Below are 27614 nucleotides of genomic sequence, written 5' to 3'. Positions count from 1 at the left end.
GTTCTGATGTAAGAAGCAACACAGACATTTTAGGGTGTAACACAGAGGGAGAGCTGCATGTCACAGCCTATGGTCACAGCCCGGTTGAATGTACCTGTGTGAAGAGTTTCATTAAACTTGCATAAATGTGTTTTGTGTTAATAAAGTTTTGTTTTTTTTACGTTCGGAAACAAAAATGGCGGCAATTTGAAAGAACCGGGCCCTTTCCGAATTGTCACAGTTCAGTATGCAGTACGTACTATTCAGTATGGAGTTTCAGTATACTGAACTTCCGTGGTCATTCAGTATGCATTTTTTGGGTCTGCACAGTATACTGAACATTTCAGTATGGATACTAACTTCCGGGTTTTATGCAGTATGGATCAGATGCGTGCTTTCAGGAAATGAATTGTGTTTTCCCACCCACAATGCAGTGCGAAATTAAATGTAAATCGTCACTTCATGTCCGCCTCCAAATCAAAACAAACGAGCGTGGATTAATTGAATCAATTTTTAATCTAGAGTTAAAGTCCCGACTGAAATCACTACTTAATTAACAACAGAAAAAATAACAAATATCTGCATTATTATAAAAGCTTTCCCCCTCTATTTAAATAATGATTTCACTATTTAAATGTGTCTTTATTGGTTTATTTTACTTTATATTCTGTAAATTACTGTCTTTCATTTGTATTTTTCTTTATGTACTGTATGTTATTTAGTTATTCAATCTGCCATTTACTTGATTTACATTGTGATATTGTTTTTTGTTTACTTGACTGTATATGCGCATTACTCTTCTTGAATAAAGCTAAACAAAAAAAAACAAAAGAAAACGGGTGGATGCGGCCGGTTCGGGAAACGTAAATGACGTCACTTCCATACTGACTGAATCAGACGAAGTAGGCATAAATATCTGCCTACTGTGCACGCCTACTGAATAGTAGGTACTAACAGTATGCAGCACGAATAGTACGTACTGCATACTGAAAGATTGAGTAGGTACTTGGCAATTCGGATACGGCCCCGGTAGTCGGTAGGCTACACACATAGGCCCTTTTTCAAACCAAACCCTACACCCTACACCCTCCCCCTCCGTGACGGAGTGCTAAATTAGATACTTCTATTATGTATGCGGCTAACATAGCCAACAGGTGGGTGATAGCTAACATGAGTTAGGTGTCGATATTCTTTGAAATTGATGAGGAATCTGTGCTTTAGGAGGGCTTAAGTGTCTTTGCTGTGACTATGATATTAATGCTAATTGTTAGTGGTTTCTATATCTTTTTTAAATATTTCTGCATCCCTGCTAGAAAGAATTACCCCACATTGGTCACTTCATCATAATTCGTCCATCCCGTCACTAAGCATTAGTTAATGCAATGAATACAAAACTGGTTAACTACGAGGGCAGCACATGCAGGAGAGCTTTTCCATGAACCTGGCACAGCTCACCAAAATGAACCCACTGTTTCTCCAAATCCACCACGAGACGAACCGCCATCCTCACCAGTTGATGTGCAGACTGGGAGGACACACAGGCATGATGGCTGAGCACTGGGTGAAGAATAGTTTTGTTGCACTCAATTGGGCAGTACATATGTGTATGTTTTTATTATTGGTTTGAAATGTATTAAGTAATAAATCTCAGAGCAAACAACGCCCACTTAACACCCAACGGCTGAAATGCATGCATGACAAAACCTCAGAAATATTTGGGAGGTAACTTTTTATTCTAGAGAGTTGATATTATGAACACAAAATCATAAATTACACAGTTAGAAACTTTTCCTGCATATGGGCGTCCAGGGGCTTACAGATGGACCCTTTGTTTTCTTGATACTTTGTCTACTATTAGAATTGTGTTGTGACAATAACAACATTTACTTATAAATGTATCCAGTTCAAATAACATTGACAAGCTATAAATGTTGAATTAGTCTCTTTAAAAATACAACCATCACCAGGCCTTTCTAAACTCGTGCAAAAGGGATTTTTCTTGTAAAATGCCCTCATGAATAAGCTTTTTAAAAACATGATTCACCTAACCTACATAAACATAAAACATTTATATTCTTTATATTTCAATGAACAATATGATACATATACTGACATCAGGAGACAACATTCTTAAAGTGTCTGTATTTCATAGCAAACATGTTCTTTACAAAATAAATAGCTGAACAATGTTTCTTATAGAGTATTTACATTATGGCTAAAAGTGCTATTGCATTTTGTTCGTAGGATATCTACATTTATTGCCACTTTTTAGTCTTAAAGCCCCTTTACCATCAGTCAAAATCAGAATATTAGTCTCATCAAAATCATCCTGTAAGGTTTGTATTTTAGGACTTTTACACTTTAAAGAAGTGTTGACATGTTTGTGTATGGCTATGTGTATCTCCAAGAAGGCTTTCTTAATCTTAACCAGATGTTCATAAAACATTTCACATTAATCTAGTCTATAAATAAGTTACACAATCGAGAGCTATAAGGAATCAGTGAATACATAGACATGAATCCAGGGATGTGATTTTCAGGTATTTCAGAATAAAAATATTATAACAAAATAAATACAAATAGACCCTAAACAAAAAACTTTGAAAACAATCTCTCAGTAAGTACGACCTTACATTATTGTCGTTTACAGTCATTGAATATATAAAGTTTAGATATTATGAAGTACAAATTGACATTAACAACACGAGAAAAAAAAGTGGGTTCACTGGTTCATGAAGAGACAAGAGAATATTTGTGACACATTAGATAACATATTAGTTATTAGAAAAGCCAGAGAAGCTTAAATTACTGAAGGGGAAGGATGAGATCAATTTATGACCACACAGAAGGGACAGTGACAAAGACGCACAACACTGTCCTCAGTCCTCTTCATCACACATTTCTCATCTTCAACACCAGTGTTGTGAAATACTGGGAACTTGGTGGCAAACTGTCAGCATCAAGAAAAGAAAACGTATTATATAACACACATATACAAACACAGAGGAAAACTCAGATTTTCTTGATTTAAAAAAAAGTGTATTTTTTTGTCAAGTGTGTTGACTTCTTCGATTTGCAAATTCCCTTTCTCATGTTTAGATTTAGATAGTCGACATTTTCGAGGGGTTAAAAAAGTTGGGACATTTTGTCAAATCATCTCACTTTGAAGTTAATCATAACCCATGTGATGTTTTAAAGCCTTACTGAAAGCGACAGGCAGCTTAGCTTAGCTTAGCACTACCAAAGGATGTAGTAGGACAGAGTAAGATCTTTTTGAGTTACTGTTCTTGGTATTATAGTGGACAATGTGCTGCTGGGAGCTTCTTTTGTTTAGTTTTAATCTCTGTTAACACACAACTGGCCATACATGCTTTGCAAATATTCTTACCGTAATTTTTTGGGACTCACATGTCCTAGCTGTTTTCATTCCACGTATTTCCAAAAGAACCTTTTGACATTTCATCAGTTATATTGATGACGGGTATTCCTCTGTGGAAAGACAAGCCAGGTTACATTTTATTCTCGCATCTGTATGCAAAATCAAAATATGCAGCTACTAATTTCACTTCTACAACTTTGCAAGAAAAATGTGACTTACTTGTACCCTTCTAATGGCACTTGCACTACTGCTTCATCCTCCGCCAGTATACTCTGCTCCTCTTCCTGAAAGTGAAATAAAGTTAAGTGTGAAATGCATTAGAATTTGAATAAAATGAAGCTGAGGCAACATAAATGTTGTAACAGCAACAGCACCTCATCGGCATCCTCAAGCTTCTTCTTCTTGCTCTCTGGCATGAGGTCGTCCAGCCAGCTTAACTCTCTCTTTGTGAAGAAACAGTCCATCAGCTTCCTGATAAACACCAGAGCCAACACCTGCAAACGAGATCAAAACATTCAAGTCCAAAACATTCTCTCCTAATTAATCAGAATACTGTGCAGGTTAAAAGTGAAAGTTTACTGGATTCATATAAGCAAACAGTAAGCAAGTCAGTTTAAATGAAATGTTTACCATCATTGGGAAGACAATGGCTGCCTTTGAGGTCTTGATGACCCAGAGCAGGATCAAGCAGGTGAGCTGGATGATGGTGAAGAGGTGCACCTTCCTCAGGGGAACGTGTCGCAGGTAGACGAAGTCTGGCTGGTGCTTACCAGGCATCCCGAACAGAGTTAGACGGTCAAAGAACTGGTGAAGACAAGAGACATCTCACAACAACTGATTTCATTTTGGCCACTTGGTGGCAGCAGAGACAAATTGTGAACATTTCAATGACAAGGATCATTGGTAAGCAAGACATTTTATGTTTACACATCCAGCAATTACAGGGCAAAATTATCATTCATTATAATTTTTTTAAGGAAATTTAAGTCTTTTTAGCAGCAACATACTCCACTATACTCACCAGCCAGATGCTAACTGTGGAGTCCTGCTTTTTGGTGATGAACAGTTTTTATACAGTACTGTCTTTCACTAAACATTAGCTTTAAACTTGAAACTGTAGCTAAAAACAAAGGTATGAATAATCATAGCAGTCACTGACACATATTTATCAGAGTGCACCAAAACAGTAAACCTGCCACCTTAATATTATCCTGTTAACTCTGCAGCATGTATATTGAAGCTTTTTTCCCTTTTTTATTTTTACAAAAAAAGCTTTATTATCCAATGATCTATACCTTAAGTTAGACAGGAAAACAGACCCATCTGCTGATTGGCTGGTTGACAAACTCCAACATCTATGCAGCTAACAATTGCTCCATGTTTGTTGGATGTGAAACTACAACAGACTAACCCAGACTATTATTTTCTCTCCAAAAAGCATGTATCTTTATTTCAACCATTTTCAAACCCAATAATAGTCAGTACTTCAAAGTGAAGAAGATAAGACGTAAACAGGGCAATTAAATAATAGTCAGGTGTTCTGTAAATGCAGGGAACACACTAGAGGCCAATTAACACTTTATATCTGGGCAGCCAGACAATATGGAGGCGAGCCCCCATCATGGTTTGGTGAGAATTAGCTGTCTACACAGATTATCCCATAGCAGATTTACAAACTGAGCCCAACCACGCTGAAGATCAGTCTGTTATATCTCAGTCATGCAGGTTTAAAATGTACACCACTGTTAAAGAGTCTTTTACGGTTTACTCAGGGTTCACCTCAGTTGGTAGAGCAGGCGCCTCGTGCAGAGACTAGAGTCCTCATCTCACTAGTCCCAGGTTTAAAGAAGACCTGGGACTAGTAAGGATGAAGATCTGAGACAGTGGTGCAATTGTAGTTAGTCATACCAATGCTCAAGACAAGTTTCCAATCCTTTTTGATTCACTTAGTGATACACAATAATTTAAGTAAAAACATGCATTGAATACAGTCAATTTTGAAGATTTTTACCTGAATGCCTCTGAGAGAAGATGCTCCCATGTAAAGGAATACTCCATACAACACAGGCATAGGAATAAACTGAGGAAATATAACAAAAGGATGTCAGGACATAGAAAGTAAGCTGAAGCAACACAATACAGCATTTATAGCATTAGATCATTTGCAACTGCTATCCTTTGATGGGCATTTTTTATTCATACAAAATCAAAGACCAATACCCAAGACACAGTGGGAAAACAGTGTACAAAATGAGAACAATAACATCGTTCAATATGAGGAGGAGAAGAAGATATGAAGTGAGTTAAATAAACAAATAGGAGTGCATATTAGATATAACACACATTTTTTTCATGTTTATCTGCTGTTCTTCGTGTTTTTACAAAATACATTGTTTGCAACATTTTTCTCATGAATCCAAAATAAATCCAAAAGTATTTTTGCTTTGCACTTAATTGGAACCAATTCATGTTTAATCTGAAGGCAGCTCATGGCTAACTTTGGCTATTGGCTTTATCTGACTGCATCCAAATTGGAGTTCAAAGCATGGCCATTATTCTCATGCGTCCATCAAACAGATAAGAAAGGTAATGCATGCTGAGTGAGAAAGGATTGCTTGTTTACAAATGTTCTGACTTTTTTGCAAATGCTTTCATTATGAATGATAATTTCTGCATTAGCAATGAAATTGGGATTAATTGTGTCGCCCTACAACCGACTCAACAACACAAACAGAACACTAAAAGATAAAAGCTACCATACATAAAACATAGAAATACAGAACAGATCATGCAAGACTAACTGACTGAGTCCTCTTTAAATAACTGTTTGAGTTTGAATCTATTCCACACAGAGATCCCCTGAACAATCAATATGTGTGTCCGACCAAAGAATATGAAACAGCTTCAGACAGAAACACTGATAGATCTAGAGAGGTATCTATCGATGAATCTATGAATGAGGTATAATTGAGATAACACTCTATAATACCAGGAGCAATCTGCCCACAAATAACAAAGAGACAGAGTCTGACCTTAAGCACGGATGTCATGAAGACAGAGCAGCCCATCAGCATGAAGATCATGAGGCCGGTGAAGCGTTGCTCCCTGATGCCGAGGAACTTGGGCTGCTCCCCGGGAGCCGAGCACTCGGATTCAAGCTTCAGACTGTTGACGTGTGAGATGGAGAGGACAGTGGCCGCTACGAACCACGGCAAGCCCATCAAGGAACACACACCAAGCATCAACCCCACCATGAACAGATCCAGGTGGTACCCACAGCCTTTCTGAAGATGGGAAAGCACCCGTGAACAACCCAAATTTGAAGAACTTTCAAGAGTGCACACAATATCTTGCTGATATAGTATGTTCAAGCCGGCTAGGATGTGAGGGCACCTTCAGTTTGTGCTCCTTCCTGTTGATGATGACCGCTGTGATCTGCTGGTCCATGAAGATGAGGATGGTGCAAAGCAGAGCAGGGAACACCGTAATGACTGCAGTCCACCAGGGGTTAGGCCCCAGTGGGTTAATGAACCAACCTCGATCATCTCTGGTTGGCTGATTAAAAACAGTTCGTGTGTAGTTAGATGACAGTTACTTGTTAAAAAAAAGTCATCATATTGCTGAGATATGCGTTTATAGACCAGCTTACTTTAAACACACTGGGAACCTGGAGTTTTGGAGAAGGAATCCCTAAGGCATAGTCGACTAAGACCATGGTGAGGATGGTGAAGAAAACAGCAAAGTCGCTAATGATGGACCTCACCTGATGGAGAGGAAGAATGTCAAAACTATTTAAATGTGTATTAGCTGTTTGAACTCATTCAATTTTACTGAGTTACAGAAAAAAAGAGCTATGATTTGATATATTTCAGTTATGCAGTATCTGTACTTGACCACAAGAGTGCACCACTGCATTGTGCCATATAACCAAGAGACAATGTTAAGACTATTTTGACTTTGGCAAAGTGATAGGAATGAACTCAGATGTTATCATGATGTATAAAGATGAATACCTTTGTGGGGAAGTAGTTGCTGAACTTAAACTCCTTGAGGAAGGCGGACATGAAGACGGTGGAAAAGAAAAGAATGACACACCAGAAAAGGACATCAGGAACGTAGGGTCCATGTGGGCCGCAGGCACTGCCCACAAACTCCCCTCGCTTTTCAATACAATCCTACAACAACAACAACAACAACAACAACAACCACAACAAAAAGAAGAAGAGCGCAGAGTTATCGAAAACATGTCACGCTATGAGGAGGACAAACAGGGTCAGCAGGCTCTAGGTTTCCTATAATAGGGTTTATGAGAACAAAAAAAAAACTTAAGTGAGTACAACAAAATGTGCTTTTATAGTGATTTGCAACAAGTAATCCAATATAATCCCGCCTACATGCCCTTAATCTCTGATGTTCAGTTTCCTCCATCTGGGAGAGCATGCCACTTTAAGGTGGAAATCCAAATGTATTCTTTTCAATCTCTCTTTGTCTGACACTACAATTCCTGCTGTTGTTTAGGTATATAAACATATATAATTGGCAGATCAATTCTGGGTTTCCTTTGGGGTGTTTTTTCTTACTTTTTTTGCCCTTTTTTTATTTATCAAATCGACTATAGTAGTACCTTGACCTCCAGGGCTTCCCAGTAGATTTCTGATGCAGTGACGTTATTGATTTCCCAATACTTCAGGGTACCATTGCCAGGATCAGAGGGCTCAACACATGAACATCTGTGGAAGCACATGAACATCTGGGTCACTTAATAATCCTCATTTGTCGGGGATTTACTGTAGCTCAAAGAAATTTATGTAGCAATTATTCTTTTCCCACAACTTTAAAAACACAGCATATTGTGCGAGAACAAGAGTGTCCATATATACGAGTAGGTGGTGAGCTTGTCAAGGTTGTTGTTCTTGTTGAAGGGATAGTGCTCGCCCAGGTGCATAAGTTTCTCCAAGGCCTCGTAGATGAAGATGATGCAGATTAGTGAGGCGAACGCTTCCTCTGTGAAACGTGTGATGTAGCAAACAAGGGAACTCGCGTCCGTAGCCACCAGTAGGATACAGAGGAAAGCTGTCCACAGACCAATACAGGTTCTCAGGGACAAATAGGACAAGCCATACTCCCTGTGTAGAGAAACAGTGAGGGTTAAAGGGATTTGTGGAGATGAAAACCACAACATTTATTGATTATTGGCTGTAATATTTTAAATCGCACAACATAATCCAGTCAAATGAAATGCTCTTTTGTACATTTATCCAGAACATATAATGGTCTATAGGAGGCCAGATGTTTGAGAGAAAGGTTAACAGAACTTATATCCAGGCAAGCCGATACAGAGGACAATATAATGAGAAAACGATGCAACGTGTAGATTAAATGAACCAGAAAAGGAAACCTACTTGCAGAATTTGAACAATATCTTTTCAAACACGAGCACCGGCCCCGTGCTGCCCAGAATGGTGAGGGGCTGCCCGGCAAACAGAGAGTAGGCGATTCCAGTCAGCGAGGCTCCAAACAGCGACTCAATTGCACTCTAGGGAGTGGAAAAAAAGAGATTATTGAGGGATTGTAACCTTATCAGACCCAGCTACAGCAGTTGTCTGGTTTAATGTACTGAGCGGCATGGACAGTGTACAGCGAGTCTTGGCAGAACATTGTGAACATATAGAAGGAGGAGTGTGTGATTTACTATGCGTCCTTCTGTTGCCTCGCCCAGTAGTCCTCCAAAGGTGATGACAGGGGACATGCAGGCACAGTAGAGGAACAGGAAAGAGGCCACACACTGTAAACTAAAAGCATCAGTGTAGTCAGACAGGTAGTGGGGTGCCTTGCGCTTGATATCCAGGAAAAGGCCACCAAACCACCTGCAAAATATAAAAAAAAGAATTCACATGTGACATTTTGATTTTCATTCTGACAGCTTTATAATATGCTAGATATGTTTGTTCTGTTGCCCTCCCAGTATTGGTTTCTATCAGGAGTGAAACTCTGGAGCACGGATGAGTGTGATATGATCCGATGATAGAAAAGTCTGGTTGTTAACAGATATCTCAAGGCAGGATGTTTCTATGGAAACCACTCTATCACTATAACTATAGAGCAACTTTACCCAGATATAGCCCAATGTCACAATGTTCATATTTCTGTCTGTGTAAATTTCAGAAAACAATATCAATCTGAATATACTGTAATCTGTTCTGCTCATGCTACTTGTAAAATTGACACACTATCCTTACATTTAAGTTAACGACATTTTCTGACTGCTTATCATTATAGTGAATAGTTTCAACTGATAACGTATCTACACTCCTGCACTTTAACGCATAGCCACGAATTTGCTCGTTATTGCACATTTACCTCTGTCATCACTGTTTTTGGCAAACGTACATCTCTTACCTCCAGCAAGTATTTTTAAATTCAGTTGACAAGCCTGAATAAATGTTGTATTTCATTTTTCATTTTATTTAAACCAGTAGGAATGTTAAGTTAAATCCTTGATGTATAAATCTCTTCCTATTCTTATTTTTTATATTTTAAGTGCTTATTTATGTATATATTCTTATATTGTTTTATTTGCTTTGACAACATGCTGCTGTAACACCACAATTTACCAGTTTGGGATCAATAAAGTAATTCTATTATATTATATTCTATATCAACCGTCTGAGGTCAAAAAAGAAATCTCAATTAATACTAGCTTGAGGTCAGCCTCAGTATACTTTCCCTTAGTTACAAGAAATATAAGGAATGTAGTGACACTCTTTATCTTTGATTTCCTACCTTCCAGTACGCTGCAGTTCTGGACCCCCATGGCCACTGTCCTCATCTTCCTCTTCACCCTCTACCATTCCGTTTGGTAAGATGTTACTTTTCTTCCTCTTCTCCTGTTTACCAACCAATACAAAGCAGCCAAGTTCTTTCTAGGGTAGAGATTCTCACCGAGATCTAAAAGAGAAGTAAACCAGCCACTTGGCCAACGACATTTCTACAGACCTGAGAAGGTACATTTTTCGGGGGCTCTATCCGTATGGATGGATCCCACTCTCCTGGAGGCAGGACTGTGACCTGGTCGAGGAATTCGTCAATCCCAGCGATTAGATCATTACGGTCTTTAGCTTTATAGGCGACATCATGGAAAACCTGCATACAAATATATTTCTAAAGTTGAGTACAGCTGTAGAGCAATGCTCATGCTGTACTCTGTGAGCAAGCCTCACCAACACAGGCACACACATGTCGTTTGACTTACTTAAGCCATGATAAACGTGCTGACAACCTACCATACAAACACATTAAATAATGAAGGCTAGGATATTCAAAGAAACTATATGAAACAACTGCTGACTCACAAATTCACTTGTTGAATATCCAGTTTTATGAAATTAATCATTCTAAAAAAGAGTAAAACAAAGTTTGGACTCTGTCAAAGCACATTTTTTTCCCACAGTGATGGTGGTTGGCAGCCTAAATCCAAAACAAAAAAGAGGACATGAGGGATGACTAATCGCCAAAAGCATGATTTTCGTTGAAAAGCTCTGTGCTGTGTTTCATGCTGAGAAATGTTCCATCACTTCAGGAATTTGTTGAGTTCTGCTGGACTGTGAATTTATGCATAGTGCCTGCAGAAAATCTGAATATGACATCTGGTTGACTTTCAAAAAGAATCCAAATGAATGAATGAATAAATGAACCCTATCAGATAGCATCACTTTTACACACATTTCTGGGGTGACTCTTTACCTCATCAGTCATAAGGGTTGCAATGGATCTTCCAATCTCATGATACTGAAGCCCTCTACCTAATGGCCCTAAGAGAATGAACAGAAACCTAAAGGAAAAACAGATGTTTATTAAATGGATCATAGCTTTTTCAGCAGCATAAATATTGTCAAATCAAAATGGCTTAGTTGAATCAGCGTGCAGTAACCTTGTGGTGATGGGGACTTCAGCCACCCCACTGAGCAAGACGGCAGGTGAAAGACGGACAAAAGCCACCACCGGCTTGGTAAGAAACTCCAGCTCTCCCACTAACACATTACACGCCTCAGCCCCTGGTGGGATCTTCTTCATGAAGTGAAGGTCTATCTGAGTAAACACAGAAATTACAGTGTATAATACATAGAATTATCATCACATGCAGTTGACACTCAATCCTGTAAGATGGTCTAAGCTGCTTTTGTTTGACATTCGTGTTTGAAAGTGCATTCTATTTATATATATACATGTCATTATTTCCAGCGTTCTGTCTTCCATTAAGTTTCAGATGACATGATTTTATTGGATGTGAGCTCAGCTGTCCAAGCTTTGTCTTTAGTTATCATAACAATTCAATAAGTCACAGATGTGTTTCTATACGCATATTTAAAAGATTATTGAAATAGAGTTGTTGAGTTGTTGGAAGGCTGTGTTGCATAATAATGAGTATATGATGTGGTATCTTTAATATACCACATGTAGGATGAAAAGGATCCTCTTACTGTAAAGCTCTGTCTCATTGAAGAGAAAAAAATGCAATATTGAAGGTGTTGATTTTTCAGTGATAATTATGTGGAGTTGACAAGTGTTGACTGGAGTGTTGTTTTTTCCGTCATAGGGTTCATATGGCTCTGGATCGGCTGATCACAAGTATCCAAAAGAATATTTTGATGTATTGATGCCTTATGTATGTTCATGAATTATAATGAGAAAAAATTAGAGGCAGATTTTTTTTTATAACATACATGTTCTGCAGTGGTATTCATTATGTTATGTCAAAAATATTTTGTTGTATGTCTAAGAAATGGCCACTGTGGATGATTTGGTCGATTCAATTCAACGACTCTAAAAATAAAGCCCATAAAACAGAGCGTATTTGTTTTTATTAATGATTCCATGAAAAGTACAAAGCACATTAAAATAAAAAAAAGGTTCAACATTGACCTGTACAAAAGGTTCCAGACATCATGCAATGTTTTTTTTCCAACAAGGATTTTTTTTTTCTTTATCCCTGTCTTTCGAGCATGTGGTTATCATCAATGCTGAACGGTTTTTATAATACTTAACATGGCTATAATCCTAATCTCTTACTAGTTGACCTTTCCATTGAAGAGACCAACAATAACCTTCTGTTCAGTGTTCACAAATAACTCTTCTCATATCAAACAAGTCATGACCTTACTGAGAATCAGATTTGGATTCCGTTATGTACAAGTACAGTACCATATCAGGACAGTGCCCCACTATCTAAAGCCACTCGGATAAAAATGTAACAACACCTGTTGATATTAAAGCCAGCTTCTTTACATCAACATAGTGAAAAATACTTTTTTAAAAATAGCATTATTCAGTGCACTTTAGCTATATCATGGTCAGCTAATAATACTTAATAACTTGAACCCTTACCATCATTGCATTTGACTTTCTACTTCTTAGTTTAGAACTTAATATTGAGTTGAGAATACTGGCCTTAACAATCATTACATTTTCTTTGAACTTTAAGACCTATTTTGCTTAATAATGACTAAATATGGCAAAAGTACAATATTTCCTTCTGAATGTGGTGAGTTTATTGTGGCTCGGTTGGTAGAGTCGGATCATCTCTCAATCAAAAGGTTGGGGGTTCAATCCCCTGCTTCAGCAGCAACATGTCCGATGTGTCCTTGGACACTTAACCCAAGTTGCTCCTGTTGCTTTGTCGGCGTGTGAATGTGTATGAATCTGATTAGTTACTTCTGATGGTCACTTTACATAGCAGCTTCTACCATCAGTGTGTGAATGGGTAGGTGTGACATGCGGTGTAAAAGCGCTATAAAACTCCAACTCCATTTACCATCAGAGTGCTATAAAATGGTTTTACCCAAGTAAAGTACATGACTTCTGATATAATAAAAATACATAGAGAAATACAGTCCTGTATGTTTTGCAGTGTTTGTACCATACCTTACTGAAGTCAACAGAGCTGTTCTCTCTACTGATGTCCCCTTTCCCATCTAAGTGAGACTGGGAGGATGTCAGCTGACCTGGATCAGGAGAACGAACAATCAATAAAAAGCATTTCTCAACATTTCAGAATCTCAATAACTTATAATTTCATAATGAGAATGATCAAAAAAGCAGAAATACTTAAAATGTGGAGAAAAACAAGAACTCAAAACGTATGTTTACATGATAACTGCCAAGCCGTCTGCAAACTAATTGCAGATTTGAATATTCTCACAAAGCATGACAAGAGAGGTTGTCAGAGATTGCCGCTTTGAAATCAGCAATCAAATGAAGCACGAGTGAAATTCAATAGTTTATGATGAGCCTCAAAGACTTCTGGTAAACTATCAGATTATTTAAAGTGTCTGATGTGTTGTACGTAACTCATTTTGTCATGAGGACTGTTGGCCAACTTGAGGCTAAATCGTATTTTAATTATACTGGATAATATAGTTGGCAATAACTCAAGAAAGTAATGCTCCAATTACAAGCCAATCGGCAGCTAAATTTAGCCCAGAAATTCAACCAAGTAGTTAAAGTCATGTGAAATCAACAGCAGAAAAGAAATAGTATATTCATAGAATGAACTATTGAGTATCAGTATTCATTATACTAAACAACTTCTAACCAACAAAAGCTGCCAGCTTTAACACAAATCATGTGAATAATTCCCTCAGCAATATGTTATTTAAGTAAAAGCTGGTAAAGGGGTATGGGTGTGCTGCATAAAGCAGCACCTGTTGACTTCAGAGGGGCTGTGGCAGGTGGGTGGGCAGATGGTTGGTGGTGACTGGAATCAGGATGAAGAAAAGATGGGAATATACTTAACTTAAGACCATATGCTTATAAGACAAACACACATATTGCATATTAACGGAGTATCCACACTAAAATAAATTGCTGTATATTCATCACAGCCGTGGTTTTCAACCTTTTTGACTTGCTAGTTACAAAACCTTTCGACCCCACTTTGACCTTTCGTTAACATATTATGACCAGTTCACAGGAGGACCAATCCATGCTTCTCAGATTGTTAAACTATAAATGCCTTGAGGGGAAAAAATTCCCAAAATATCACAAATAAAATCAGTCATCATTTAATGACCCTTCAGATTGACCTTGCAATTCTTACAGCAGTTAAAGACAGGATCATAGCTTTCGGGTTTTCTCACCATTCTTGTCGAGGTGGAGGTCGGATGACCGTCGACCCATGTCAGCGAAGGAGCGTACAATCGGTAGGCGATTGGCCAGCTTCTTCTGGTTCTGGTGATGGTGCCGCTTCAGCAGTGTTTCACGAACTTTCTTTCTGAGCTCCTCTCCCAGCGGTGAGTACAACTCCTGCTGGTCCAAAACCATGTCTGAGGCAAAAAGACACAAGCTAGTTCTTTTTTCAGGATTGGACTCTGGTTCAGTGAAACATGTAAGAAATAGCTTTTGCTTCAATACCTATAATACCATTACATATACCAGTGCTATGCAAATCTGAAACCTTCTCTATTCTTCATTCGATGACCATAATGTAAAAGTAAGCAACCAGTTGAGACAAATGCAACCAACACATCTTCACACATTACGACATGAATACAGTTTGAGTGTTTTAAATTCAACTGAAAACGTGAAATTACAATTATTTTTTAACCATACAAAACTGTACCCTAAAAGTTTTTTGCCAGGTTTAAAAAAAGAAATCACAAATCTGCCTGCTCCTACTTGCAAAAACATTTTGTGGACACTTCTCCAATTCTTTATTTCAACATCATGGTGAAAATGTCTATTTTTACTTTTAATGTTGCACATAAGCATGTTGCACAACTTTTAACTTTTTACACTTTTAGTGTTTGGATATAATTTACTTGCTAGTGTCATTAACTGACCGTTCTCTTGGCAACGTAATTAACCAAAATGAATGCCCTCCTGTTTACATTGGAACAGTTCATGATTCGGATTTTAAAAGAATTGGATGCGGGGCACTGGTGGCGCAGTGGTTAGTGCACGCGCTCTATGTATGGAGGCTGTGGTTCCTACAAGTGGGTGGCCCAGGTTCAAATCCCACCTGTGACTCCTTACCCCCATGTCATTTCCCACTCTCTCTCTTCCGGATTTCTGACTCTATCCACTGTCCTATCTCTCCAATAAAGGGCACAAAAAAGCCCCAAAAATAAAAGGATTGAATGCAGATCCTCTTCTCTGAAGCAATTTAAATCCTTCTTGGTATTGTCTTTTGGGTATTAGTCCTCAACACTGCACCGTTTCCTAATGCATCTTCAATTAACATACATACATGTACATAATAAGCAGGCTGTTAATCCTAGTAAACACCAAATCAAATAAATGTAAGGAGCACAAAGTCACAATGTTCAGAATGGAGCTTCTGAGGTGAGAAAAAAAGCATTCAAACTAATTCAATGAGTGAGGAGCCTTGCTAAATATAGCTGTCTTGACACACTATTTTCTGAGTTTGGTGGACAGATCCAGTCCTTTTCACACTTCCTGCAGTAGTTTTTGTTATGTACGGGCAGTGGTTACCTGCGATCTCTTCAATGCAATTAGCCCTCATGTCGAGCAGCACAGTGCTGTTGATGATGCAGCTTCGCAGCTCAAACAGGCTGTGTAGAGACAGAGTGGCTACGTAGGGTTTACTCCATCGCTCTCCCCCGTCCTCCACATCCTCCTCAAACTTCAGCCACCTGTAACAGGAGTGCCGTGAATACCACTCAGAAGAGACCAGCAGACGGCAAACTGTACCAGCCATCTGTTCTAGCTGCAATAAAAAGCATTCATTCATCCTCATTTAGCTCTAATATCTGTCGGTGGTTGTTCCTGTCTACTCTAACTCACTGCCTCTCACCAGGGTATCACTATAAGTAATACATGCTATTACATGTACTGTTTTTACAGACAAAAAAATCATATCAAATAAATAAAATAAAACATCTTGATCAAAGAGGGAAAGTCACAGAAGTTAATTCCCTTCGAGCAGTTACAACGATGACAAGCAATTACCTAATGCGATGGAAATGCAAACATCAGACACACAGCTACATCTCTCATCAGTGTAAGTGGGATCATGGGCGCAGTCGGTCCATTCAATCAGAGCTTTCAGTTACAACATGTAGGTCATGTGTAGATGCTAATGTTAATGACTTTGAAGGCTAACAGTACCGGGCGCTTTCCCTCCACTCGGAGTCCTCTCCATCCCTCGCACAGATCTCGTCCATCTCTGTGAAGAGGTCATGAGGAATGTGCTCCATGTCGTCATCCTCAGTGCCCAGAAGGAACTGCACTCTCTGGGAAGGAGTGTCTGTAAACACAAGGAGTAAGACTGTGTTGTAAAAGAATATCATCATTTAGTGACATATGACAATCAGTTAGCATAAATAAAAACAATTTTAAGCTGTAATGCATTAAAAGTCTGTGATTGTGGCCGCTACCATAAACAGGGGACTCTCTGCCCTCCACTAAGGTGAGGGCCCGGTCCCTGCTCCTCTTCTTGAGTTTGTTTCCATGGTGACGATGCCTGCGATGGCTGCGGTGCCTGGTACTGCCCAAGGGGACGTGGACCCCTATGTAGAGAGTCCGGTGGCCTGGGGACACAACGTGACAATGTGTTTGTATCTGTGTCCGAAGCTTAACAGATCATCATTATGACTTCACTGGTCATGGATAAGCACTACTTCTTTGTGTTGCTCTCAAGCTTTATATTATTTATTGATGGTTTGAGCTCCATCCTGAGTGTTGCATCACAGATAATATGTGAGGTATAGTAATGCATAATGATGCTATCGTGAATAATGTACAATACCAGCACATATATATCATCAAGATAATACCACCTGTTAATGCTGTACAGTGATACATTATCAGATTTATAACCAATGTAAGAATAATGTTAATGAAGGGTTTCCTGCTGATCTTTTAAAGAGGATACAACAATAACTGATGATGCCATGAGGGCGGAACGCATTGTTTGTTTGAATATTTAAAAAAATAAAAGATCAAAGTAATTCTGCCTTCTTGTGTACGGTGAATCTTCTCATTTGCTGTCAAGTTTATGTTTCCTGTCATCACCTACAGCAAGATATAAGGGTCGACAGTGCTGTGCACAGGGCATCCATGTTTGTATTTAAGAATAATGTAACTCAGGGGTTTCCTGGTGATCTTTGGTCATGTTAAAGAGGAAATAACAATAGCTGTTTTTGGGAAAGGTTGCTCTTGGGGCACAGTACAGCATCGCTGTGTGTGGCTTTTTACTTTCTTTTACTGGTAATACTTTAAGCCCTAAGAATCTACCATACAACCAAACAAAACGTACAATTCTTTTTGTAATAATAGAGAAATATCATCTCTCTCTTTATGATCTATTTCAGGTCAATGCATGTTACTAGTATGTTTTTGTATGAACTTATTTTCTATAAACCAAACTTGAAGAGACAGTTATGTGTTGAACAGAGCACTAATCTAAACTTCTGGAAAAGAAGTTATCTGTTATACAAATAATTACATCTTTAGAGATTTAGTCAACATATCAGAATATCCTCTATTCATTATAATATATTATCTCTAGAAAATCCAATGATATGAGTGCATGTGGTTTTAGCAATAACAAGGAAAGTGTGAAGCATTAAAAAAAAAGGTGTAGAATGATGCAATACTAAAATCGTGACTTGACTTGTATTTATTTTTGTATATACTGTTACTTTAGTGTTGTAACTTGCTATGCATGCACTCGAGGCTTGTGGCTGTGTAAATTTAACTAGTACAACACGTGGATCAATGTTTGTTGTGTTTATGCAGGTATGAGACAGCATGAGCGAGGGATAGAGAGAGAGAGAGAGAGAGAGAGAGAGAGCATGGCTGTGTTTGCACTCGTAAGTCAGCCCACTCAGCTCACTGCAGTATTAAATAAATGTTCAGACATCTAGATACAGTACATACAGTGCTCTGCAGACAGTTACTTCCTCAATGCAGGGTATATACATAACAGAAGTGTACAATGATGTTATTCTAAATATACTGTATATATCAGTTATAAAGAAAGATATTGCCTTTTAATTGCATTTAAAGTTAAGTGCAAGGTGAATAAAACTTGGTTTTAAAATAGTTCAATTCAAGACAGTCACCTCAAAAGAGGTTTTTTTGTTGATGTTGCTGTTATGCTTTATTTGCCTGTGAGCTCTGGAAAGACTGATGAGTACTTTAAAGAGCCATGAAACCTTTTAGTGAACAAATACTCTAAGTAAAGCTCAGGTCCTTACATGTACTTGAAAAAGCTAATGCCCTTTAATTCCCTTTAAAAAATTCTGTGTTGCTGCCTGTGTCTGCATTATACAGATCTGAAAAGCTGCTGGCCTTTGTAAACCTATAATTTAGTAAATTGTGCTGTTTGTGTCCATGTTTTGATTGTCCAATGTTTTTCAGTGACTGTGAACTCACAGATGCAAACTCAGCTCACCCACTGTCCTCCCACTCTGCTCTCGTCGTTTTCACTTGCTGTCAAGAGCAAAGCAGCAGTTGTAGGGACAGAGTAGGCGGACTCAGCTGCAACAGCTATTCACTGCTGGGAGCTGTTTTGTGTTGCAGATGCAATCAGTGTCTTCAGTGTTCAGCGTTACCTTCTACATCTTCCTGCTCCAGGTTGGTTCCCTGTTGGGATCGTGTTCCTCCTCGGTCCACCACTGCCTCGTCATCATTCCTCTGTCGGACACAAACAGACACACAACCACAGAACATTTTAAAATCATGCAATTTCTCATCAATAACACAGCTACAGCATGATGCAACACATATTCCCTCTAACCAATGTTTCCTAAACATAGCAAGAAATATGCTTGTTGACTCGGGGATGCCTCACAGTTGAGGGCGTTATGAACAAACACATTATCAAACCAAATGCAACGGTTGCCTTGGAGACTAATTGCATGTCTCATCTTGAATAGGAAAGACTATCATCTTATTCCAAACAAAAAGCAGGAACAATAAATTATCCACCTACAATCAAAACTTCACCTCTGTTTAGAGTGCTTTCCCTGCAATGACGCATGTCGTTTTGATAATGGAATCTGAGTTCAAAAGGTGAATCACTGTTTGAATTAATGTACTGAAAGTAAGGTATTCTCCTTGACTAATTGTTGTTTTTTAAAGCGTGTATTCATTCAGCTTATTCTATCACTTAAAAGTATCCAGTTATATCATCACACATGCATCACACTAGCTCTTAATTGGAAGAGAGCGAAACAACATTTCAACATGCTTAATTTAAAATAAATGATAAATTTCCCCAACTGAGCTTTGATATGATGTTACCAATCAGCACACACCAGGCATTTAAGACCGGTCAACCTGGAGGTTATCCAAACTGGATTTCTCCGGCCACACAGACAAACACATAGTGACAGAAAACAGGCACTGCAAAAAAAACAACAACATAATCCTCTGTTCAGAGCTTTTGTCAGATTACATGAGAGAATGCTGAATGGCCCAAACAAATGCAGAGACACCGGCAGATAGATTTACTGAGCAACTGTTCCACATATGACAGAAGTGAATAGACAGATAATTACAAACGGTTATATTTGTTTCTAAAAAAAAAAGAAGCCGCCTCAGGACATGCTGCCATTACACGAGTCGGCTTAGGCGCATGGATCTACTTGGTAAGAGTGTGATCACTGAGAGAAGTCTGTAGTGTGTGAATGTTAGCCTGCTTATGTAACACTTGTGGAACGAGATGAAAGAGAGTAGGTGGCAGAGTGAAACCAAAGGAAATCATTACGTTCCATTTAATACACAACACACTGTTTTCCTGTCATATAAAAATCTCTTTGGGATTCATCGAAGTTGCAGCTTTTCAACATTACTCAGACGAACTCTGACACCAACACAATGTCACAAGTTGGCATGAATATTCACAGCTCAAATGTACAACTTCAAGCGGGGTCTGATGAAGGACGCTAACAAAGGTACCAGACATTGCAAAGGTGTAATAATGAGTGTGGAGATGAACATAAAGGGGCAGCGGGTGGTCAGGGAGAGGTCACTGGTCACCACCTACTTCCTCAGTCTGCACTGGAACAGAACAAACAGCCCACTCACAACCTGTGAACGGCGCATCACAGTGCAGACGGGGAGAGGCAGCAAATTCTCAAGAAAAGCTGGGAAGATGTGCCATTCTTTTGCCCTTATATTTTTGAACATAACTAGATATTTTATCCCAAAAACATTGCAAGGTTGAACATCATTATAACCCAGGTTAGACGCTGTGCAACATATCCATTATTTGTCCAATGTAAGTCATTTATACTGCCTCCTTTAAAGGCTTTATATTTATATTTTTTGATCCAGCAGATGTTGCCCTTGAGCACCAGCATGAAACCAAAACAAGTCGCGGTGCATTGTTGTGTTAGCATGCTAATGCTAGCGATCTTTAGTATGCTCGTATCTTCACACTGCATGTAAATTTACCTGAAATGAGCGTGATCTAGAAACACAGTTAAGCAGTGAGTACAGTATGTTATTCTTCTTTTCTCTAGTCCCTCAATTAAACAACTTTTATACACAAGGGGAGGAGTCAGCCGGCCGGCCGTCCCGGCGATGTAAACAAACTGAAGATAGGACTCTGAAAACTCTGAAAACATCACAGACAGTGGGACTCGGGTGTTACACCCATTGTAGACAGTCATGACTCACAGAGTTATTTTCAGAGGATATACTTGATTTATATTACATTTAAGTGTGAAAAATCACATATAAAGCCTTAAAGCTCTGTTTTGATCTCTACCAACTCTTTATAAAAATGTCTGGTTCTTTAGCAAGGTACAAAATAGTCTCAGTTTGTTCTTCTCTTGAATTAACATACATTAATATTACAGTTCTAAATTAACACTAGGCTTCACCAACAGATAATTTCTGACTCATTTAGACGGTTAACTTCTTGCCTTTGTTTGTTTCCCACATGTGTAATTATCTGCTCTGACATGTTGATTTCACCTATATCTTAAGAGTGTCACCTGCCTTGTGTGTTTGGTAGGGATGCAACCAATGCATCGGTTCAACATCGGTTTTGGCCGGTATCGGCCCTGTTGACAAACATCGGCACATCAGCAAATAATGTGGAATGAACCGATGTCATTAGCTGATATTTATTGGTTGTACCAAATCAATTTAATGCTGATATCAAGTACACCTAACGACTGATTTAGAGAAGAGGTTTTTTATTGGGCAGATAAAGTCAACCTGTTGAACAATCTCTGACTTGTACCCGAAGTTATCTCACCAGTTCCTCTCTACACAAGAGTAGTCTTCAGTTGTCAGTATTACAAGGTGCAGTGTTAAGCCTAAGGTGACGTTTGTTCCTGCACAATCCTGCAAACTTTAAGCAAAACGTTTGCAACAGTTTTAACTCTCATCCCTCCTCTTTCTGCTGCCTTTAGATTTCAGCTTCTCTTTAGACAAGTGAGCCAGACACCAGCTCCCTGGTGTTCCAAGCCTAGCCCTACTACATCTACAGACTCCTCAGCGCCCTCTAGTTTCCTGAAGAAACCCATGCAGCTGGGAAGAAGGCTGTCTACAGAAGGGTGGGTGTTTTTTTTATTTTACCCCAAGTCTAGTTGTTTCTTGTCTTTATGCTGAGTAAAAGACAAGGCTGGTGAACTATGCTACGTCCTATTTTCCTATTTATCATGTTTTGGTGGACTCAATGAGTTTTGCTAAGGGACTAAGACTAGAGCTGTTTGTGGCCAAAGCCTAAGGCCGGAGATATGCTTGGCTTTAACTGCAATGTACACTTGAGCATGGAGGCTGCGACCCATCCCCTGCATCTGTTTGGCTCGTCAGCCGTGCATGTTGGGGTGTGACGAAATCAACAACACCAGCAGGGACAATAACGGTAACGTTTTGGAGACAAGCAGAAAAACCAAGTCTGAAATGATCCACGTCTGTATAATGTGTACACTGCACAGCTGCAAACATGCCTGTCAATATAGCTGGCATCCATTATTTGTCTCCTGGATCCCCAGCAGTTGTTCAGTTTGAAGGTGGATGGTTTGGGCTGTGGGCATCTGGGCTGTCGTCTCCCCAAAATGTTCTGGCTCCTTGTATGAGTGGAGGCGTCGGTTGGAGCGAGCATAGAAACTAATTTTGGTTCGGATCAGCCTCAAGGACTTCAAGAGAAAGCAGCTCAACACAGGACAAGCCAACCGGGGCCTTGTCTTCTGTTGTTCCCATATTTGATTCAGGCTTAGCTCCTCTTGTGAACTAGGAGGGGTACAGTTCCAAGGAGTGATCAAAGGTCTTAATCAACAACATTGTTGACCCTGATCTCATCTAGGATTTTCATCTTCATCATCTTGACCAGCCTTGGACAGCAGTTTTCCTATTTTATATTGTGTTACTTACTACTCCTACCTGTCTAGCACCGTTTCTGCCTTACTTTGTTTCCCTGCCTGTCGTATTGTCTGCCTTACCTTGGTGGGTTACAGCGACCTCAGATTAGCTTCACATGGCCCAGTTTGTCATTGTTCTTTGATCAAGACTTCCAGCACTTATCTAGTGTTTGTAATACCACTTTTTCTAACTTTTACTTTTTGCCTGCTTCTTTTTGATGTGTTTGCCGTTACCTGGTCGATTCTGTAAAGGCTGTTTTCTGCACTAAGGCCATCTTATATTGGAGTGGTACACAGGTGAGAGTACCCTTAACCTGAAGTGTTGCTAAGGGAAACGTTTCAGTTTCTCATTTGACAGTCATAAAATACTGTACAATAAAAACAAATGCCTTCTGCTGGGAAATTTGAGATATGATGGTAGTACAAGGATGATTGGTCATCTAGTGATGATGACCAATTTGAAATTATTTGTTGTATACGTTTTTCTCTTAATCCAAGCATCAACTGCTGGGATTTAAAAGCAACACAGACATAATGCTGTCTTTTGTGGAGAATGCTTCTGGATTAACCCTTTATCCTGGAAATTGCTGTCTGATTCAAAGCTTTTATTGAAGTAGGTGTTTTAATCCAGAGGGCTTGCTTGGTATCAGCTTTACCCTTTGCCTTTCTGACCGTCGGTTGACTATCGAGGCATTTTGATAATTAAGGGCACCGCTGTTCACAGCTGCAGTGCCACATGGACTATCCAGGTCATGAGGCTGATGTTGATAATCTGTGACAAATACACAGGGCATGGATAGGGCTCAGATTAAACCAGTGGTAACTGAAACACAACCACATTAGTCCATATTAAATGTGTATTGTGCTTACACACCATGGTGACTTGATTTGCACATATTCAAATAAACATGAGGAAAATACCGTTAAGGACATACAACACAAAACCAATAGATGCTGCCATGACACCTTTGAAAGACGTTTGTAAAGTTGCAAAGAAAAGGGTAAGTGATGCTAGATCCTAAAGGTTAAGTGATGTCATGGGACTAAGTTTCACACTTCTTTTCATGTCGATATTCTTACAGCCCAACTAAGGACAGTGTCAGATTTTCCTCCAATCTACCCTTCCTTTTACAATCCAAAAGGGAAGAGGGAGAAAGTTGATTTGCACAATCCAAATGATCTGATTTTGGATGCAATGAAGGCTGTATGTCTATAGACACATCTGAAGAATTTCAGGGGTGGAATAAGCACACAAAATAGTGCTTTCACTGGGGAATTTCTAGAGAATATGTAAGCTGTGATGGGCGCTTAAACTTATGGCCAAAGGCAGAAGAAAAGGTTCACTTCCACATGCTTAGATGTTTACATATAACTGATAACAGATCAATCTACTTATTGAGCTTATTGATTGGACCAAGATAAAATAATAAGTGTGATGCTCAATTAAAGTAGGTTGAGAAGAAAACAGAAACAGTATGATGGTTCAGCTCATCCCCAAATCAGACAACACACCAGCTACTGCTTTTAGACATTAATAATCTACTTACCAGGAAAAAAAAATTAAACTAGCAAACTGCACAGTTGAAGTGATATCACAGGATGTGGCACATATTTGGATCTGATCCCTACAGATGGCTGTGGCAGTTTTGGAACCATCAGTGGCAGCAATATCATTAACTGCACAGGCTTTCATGTGGCACAAAATGTAATCCTAAAATGTTGATGCTATAAACTTCAACATCCTGTAAAAGGACACATTAGTAAAAAAAAAAAAAAAAAATTCAGAGGTGTTTTTATAGCTTTGAGAGCTCATTTTGGTAAATGTAAGAGGCATCTACCTTCCATCTGCAAAAGGGATCAGTGATGTTCAGCAGGAAAGAGCGCCTTTCCAATGTTGCTGTTATCCCAGAATTGGAGATTTGTTTAGTCACTTAGAGAAAAGGGTCCATGTCAATCAAACATTTAAAAGATGTCTATGAAAAACACTTAGATCTCTTTGAACCACTTGTCAGTTTCATAAAGGTCAAGCCTGCATACAGCAGGGAGTCAACGTTCTGGCCCTGTTGGGCAGTCAGAACATCTTGAGCTTCAGTTAGATAAGTTTAGTTTGTTGTTCAGTTTTTTCAGTGACCATGTAGAAAATACACGTTAATCTCAATTGAGAGGGCATGCATTACACCAGAATTAGCTGATTAGCTACATTCCATCTGCAGTCCCTGGGCACACACAAACAATACAAAATACAATGCACAATTCATTATTTAAAAATATGATTAAGAGCTAATCCAATCAGATAACATAATAGCCACACTCCCTAACCTAAAACATACCGTCCTGTGAAGCCTTCCTCCACATCCACAAAGAGCATACTACCATATGTACCCGCACACCCACGCGCACACACCCGAAAATTGTCTTAAGAAGTCATGACAATGAGAGGATACCAAAACAAGTACCAATCAAGATTAATACACACATGATTGTTTTTTTTCAGGATCCATTTTTTCACTCAAAGGAAAAGCTCAGCTTGTTTCACTCCTTAATGGTAGATAAAGCAGATTGTGCAAATGCAGTACCTTGTTTTGGAATGCAGCTCTTACTTCAAACCCACTAATGACTGAATAAATGACATTGAACTGAAGAAAACACCCTTCACCATTGTCACCAGGCAAACCATGCCAAATCACAATACGGGTGTCTATAGTGGACCGAAAGGATTCATCCAACATAGAGTTCATCAAAACAGCTCTGCACTTCCAACTATCAGCACAGGAATTTCAACCTACCTTAGAAGGTACTGACCTAGTTCTACTTAGCAATAAACCAGAGGGGTTCTCTGTCTCAAACATGTCCTGTCAAAGTCAGGAAACATCTGCATGTATTTTCCAACAGTCAAGCTGAAGACAAAGTCTTGTCCTACCTTATATCTGGAGATCCAGGGCGCCTCCATGTTATCAGAATGCATGAGCTTAACCTCTGTGTCCTCCGCTAAAATAATCACTTCAAACTGACTGAGCCTCACTGTGAAAGCTGAGCTCTGTGAACTCCAGCTTCACCGCTTCACATCATGCCCGACAGAGGCTCATCTCCTTCTGTCGTGTCAAACAACTGTAATTTGTGATCGAGCATCTATCGGCAGAGCCACCAGTCACTCATCACCAGATTAAAGCTGTGACATCACTGTTGAGCCTATGCAGCCGCATTAAAGACAATGCTTCATTTATACTGTGCCTCCTCTCTTATTCTACTTTATGTGTAAAGTTCAGCTATCGATCAGTTCATCATGTCGCATCAACATGGTCCCTCCCGAAACTCTTCTAAGTCTTTAGCTTGGATTATTTAGCAAACGTTATACATGACTGAAACAAAATGAATTTACAATAACACATTTGACATAGTTTTTAATTTCCTCCTCAGTGATTGAAGTCATAAAATCATTGTCATGTTACTCACCAAACTTCCACGCCCAGAAGATGAGCCAAAGGGGGAGTTGACCTGAAACAAAATATCCTCACTTTAACTTAAAAGTGTAAAGTTTCTCATGTATGTATTTTGCTCCAAATCAGATTAAAATCCACCCTGATGTGTTATTTTTAGAGTCTTAAATGCTCAGAGACCCCTAAGGTCAGGTTGTGACCTTACATTTTGAAACCAAAGCCATGTGGCTCTAAAACAAGCACTAGAGCAGCAAAGACACTCTCAAGCCAAAAGCTTGTCAGTCTAAAACCTTTGGCTAAATGGAAAAATCTTTTTTTTGTGTGTGTGTGAGTGTGTGTGTGTGTGTGAGTGTGTGTGTGTGTGTGTGTGTGAGTGTGTGTGTGTGTGTGTGTGTGTGTAAACAGCAAATGGATAATAACAAATCTCCTCCCAAATGATCAGCAATGACCAGCAGGGACTACCCACGTGTGTCTGAAAATGTTGCCTGGGGGACTTACTTTTGCTTTTTCATCCCCAGGAATAAAGTCTCCCAAAACACTTGTAGACATTTGCAGCTTTTGTCATGTGTGTGGGAGCTAGCTGCCTGAGCATCTTTTTGTACAGCCTGTAGCTAAAGTATGTAGCATGTGTCACCAATCTTGTCTGATTACACAAAGGTCACCTTTGACTGATTTCACTGTAAGGAGGACCTCTGTCAAAGCTTTAACACAAAGCAGTGGGACATCATTTAATCAGTCCTATTTACAGCCTTTAAAACAGTATGATAATGAAACATAGAAGAAGAACCTGTGGCTGTGCCTGTTTCAATTAAAATGAATACAATTATCTCAAGTGTTGTCACTGCTAAAGTAGTGATGCCTCTATAGACACGGTTCCTGTAAGTGAGTGAAGTTCTACAGGTTGTACATTTACTCCCCTGGGGACTTAGTGACTTTAGCATTTATGTATTTAAAAAATGATGCATGCATTTTAAAACCTTTTTTTTAGAATGTAACCAACAGCTTTAAGATAGACTTTAGATAAAGAATGGCAGCCCGTGTAAAAATGCGTTTTAAAAAAACATCTACTTGAATAAATCTTTGTCCCTGGAGAGCAGGACTCGTTACCGTTGGCAGCAGCAGCGGCTCTATCTGAGCACTTTGGTCCGTGGTGTCCATCCTCCTCTCCCGGCAGCAGCTCCTCACCGTCACATAAAGATATGAGGAGAGACCTCCGCTGTGTGTGAATCCCGGCAGGTGTAGTAGCTGAATGTGAGCGACAGCACAGCGGTCACATGTTTATATCATCGGTCGGTCAGGAGCTCGGTGCTGATTTGCGCCCCGCATGCTGTTCCTCTGCGTTCATCCAAAACGTGTATCCCTCAGCGAGCTGACGTGGACGTTTTTTTAAATAGCTTTTGATTCAGACTCAGATGTGAGGAGGCTGACATCTGCATAAGCAACAACTGCTGCAGCGACCATGTTTTCAGAGTGGCCCAT

The 27614-nt window shown here is 39.3% G+C and overlaps 1 protein-coding gene across 3 annotated transcripts; it reads right to left on the bottom strand.

Annotated features, from left to right (window-relative positions):
* Positions 1-1691: 1691 nt before the first annotated feature.
* slc4a10b (solute carrier family 4 member 10b) lies at positions 1692-27605 on the bottom strand. Of its 3 annotated transcripts, none has more exons than XM_020644150.3 (26): positions 27204-27605; positions 26152-26193; positions 18934-19015; positions 16753-16905; positions 16484-16622; positions 15848-16008; positions 14494-14679; positions 13280-13359; positions 11289-11446; positions 11102-11189; positions 10355-10501; positions 10142-10245; positions 9051-9225; positions 8761-8894; positions 8239-8484; positions 7983-8088; positions 7372-7533; positions 7008-7121; positions 6752-6913; positions 6391-6642; positions 5370-5438; positions 3989-4162; positions 3733-3852; positions 3578-3642; positions 3368-3468; positions 1692-2929 (listed from the first exon to the last, which is right to left on the bottom strand). In XM_020644150.3, exons 1-25 carry the CDS (start codon positions 27291-27293, stop codon positions 3393-3395), a joined length of 3285 nt encoding a protein of 1094 aa, XP_020499806.1. In that variant the 5' UTR covers positions 27294-27605; the 3' UTR covers positions 1692-2929; positions 3368-3392. The 3 variants fall into 3 exon arrangements, with proteins under 3 accessions (XP_020499806.1, XP_020499805.1, XP_065818363.1); XM_020644149.3 differs by having other exon boundaries at positions 27243-27605; XM_065962291.1 differs by lacking the exons at positions 26152-26193; positions 27204-27605 and adding an exon at positions 25619-25755.
* Positions 27606-27614: the final 9 nt, after the last annotated feature.

Source organism: Labrus bergylta, chromosome 13 (assembly GCF_963930695.1).
Source record: "Labrus bergylta chromosome 13, fLabBer1.1, whole genome shotgun sequence".
NCBI lineage: Eukaryota > Metazoa > Chordata > Actinopteri > Labriformes > Labridae > Labrus > Labrus bergylta.
This window is presented reverse-complemented; position numbering and strand designations above follow the sequence as displayed.

Coding starts and splice junctions, on each gene's coding strand:
- slc4a10b (XM_020644150.3), bottom strand. CDS start 27,293: ATGGACACCACGGACCAAAGTGCTCAGATAGAGCCGCTGCTGCTGCCA. Junction 16,906..18,933: donor GGAGCAGGAAGATGTAGAAG/GTAACGCTGAAC, acceptor TTGTGTCCCCAG/GCCACCGGACTCTCTACATA. Junction 11,447..13,279: donor GCTCTGTTGACTTCAGTAAG/GTATGGTACAAA, acceptor GTGTTTACTCAG/ATAGACCTTCACTTCATGAA.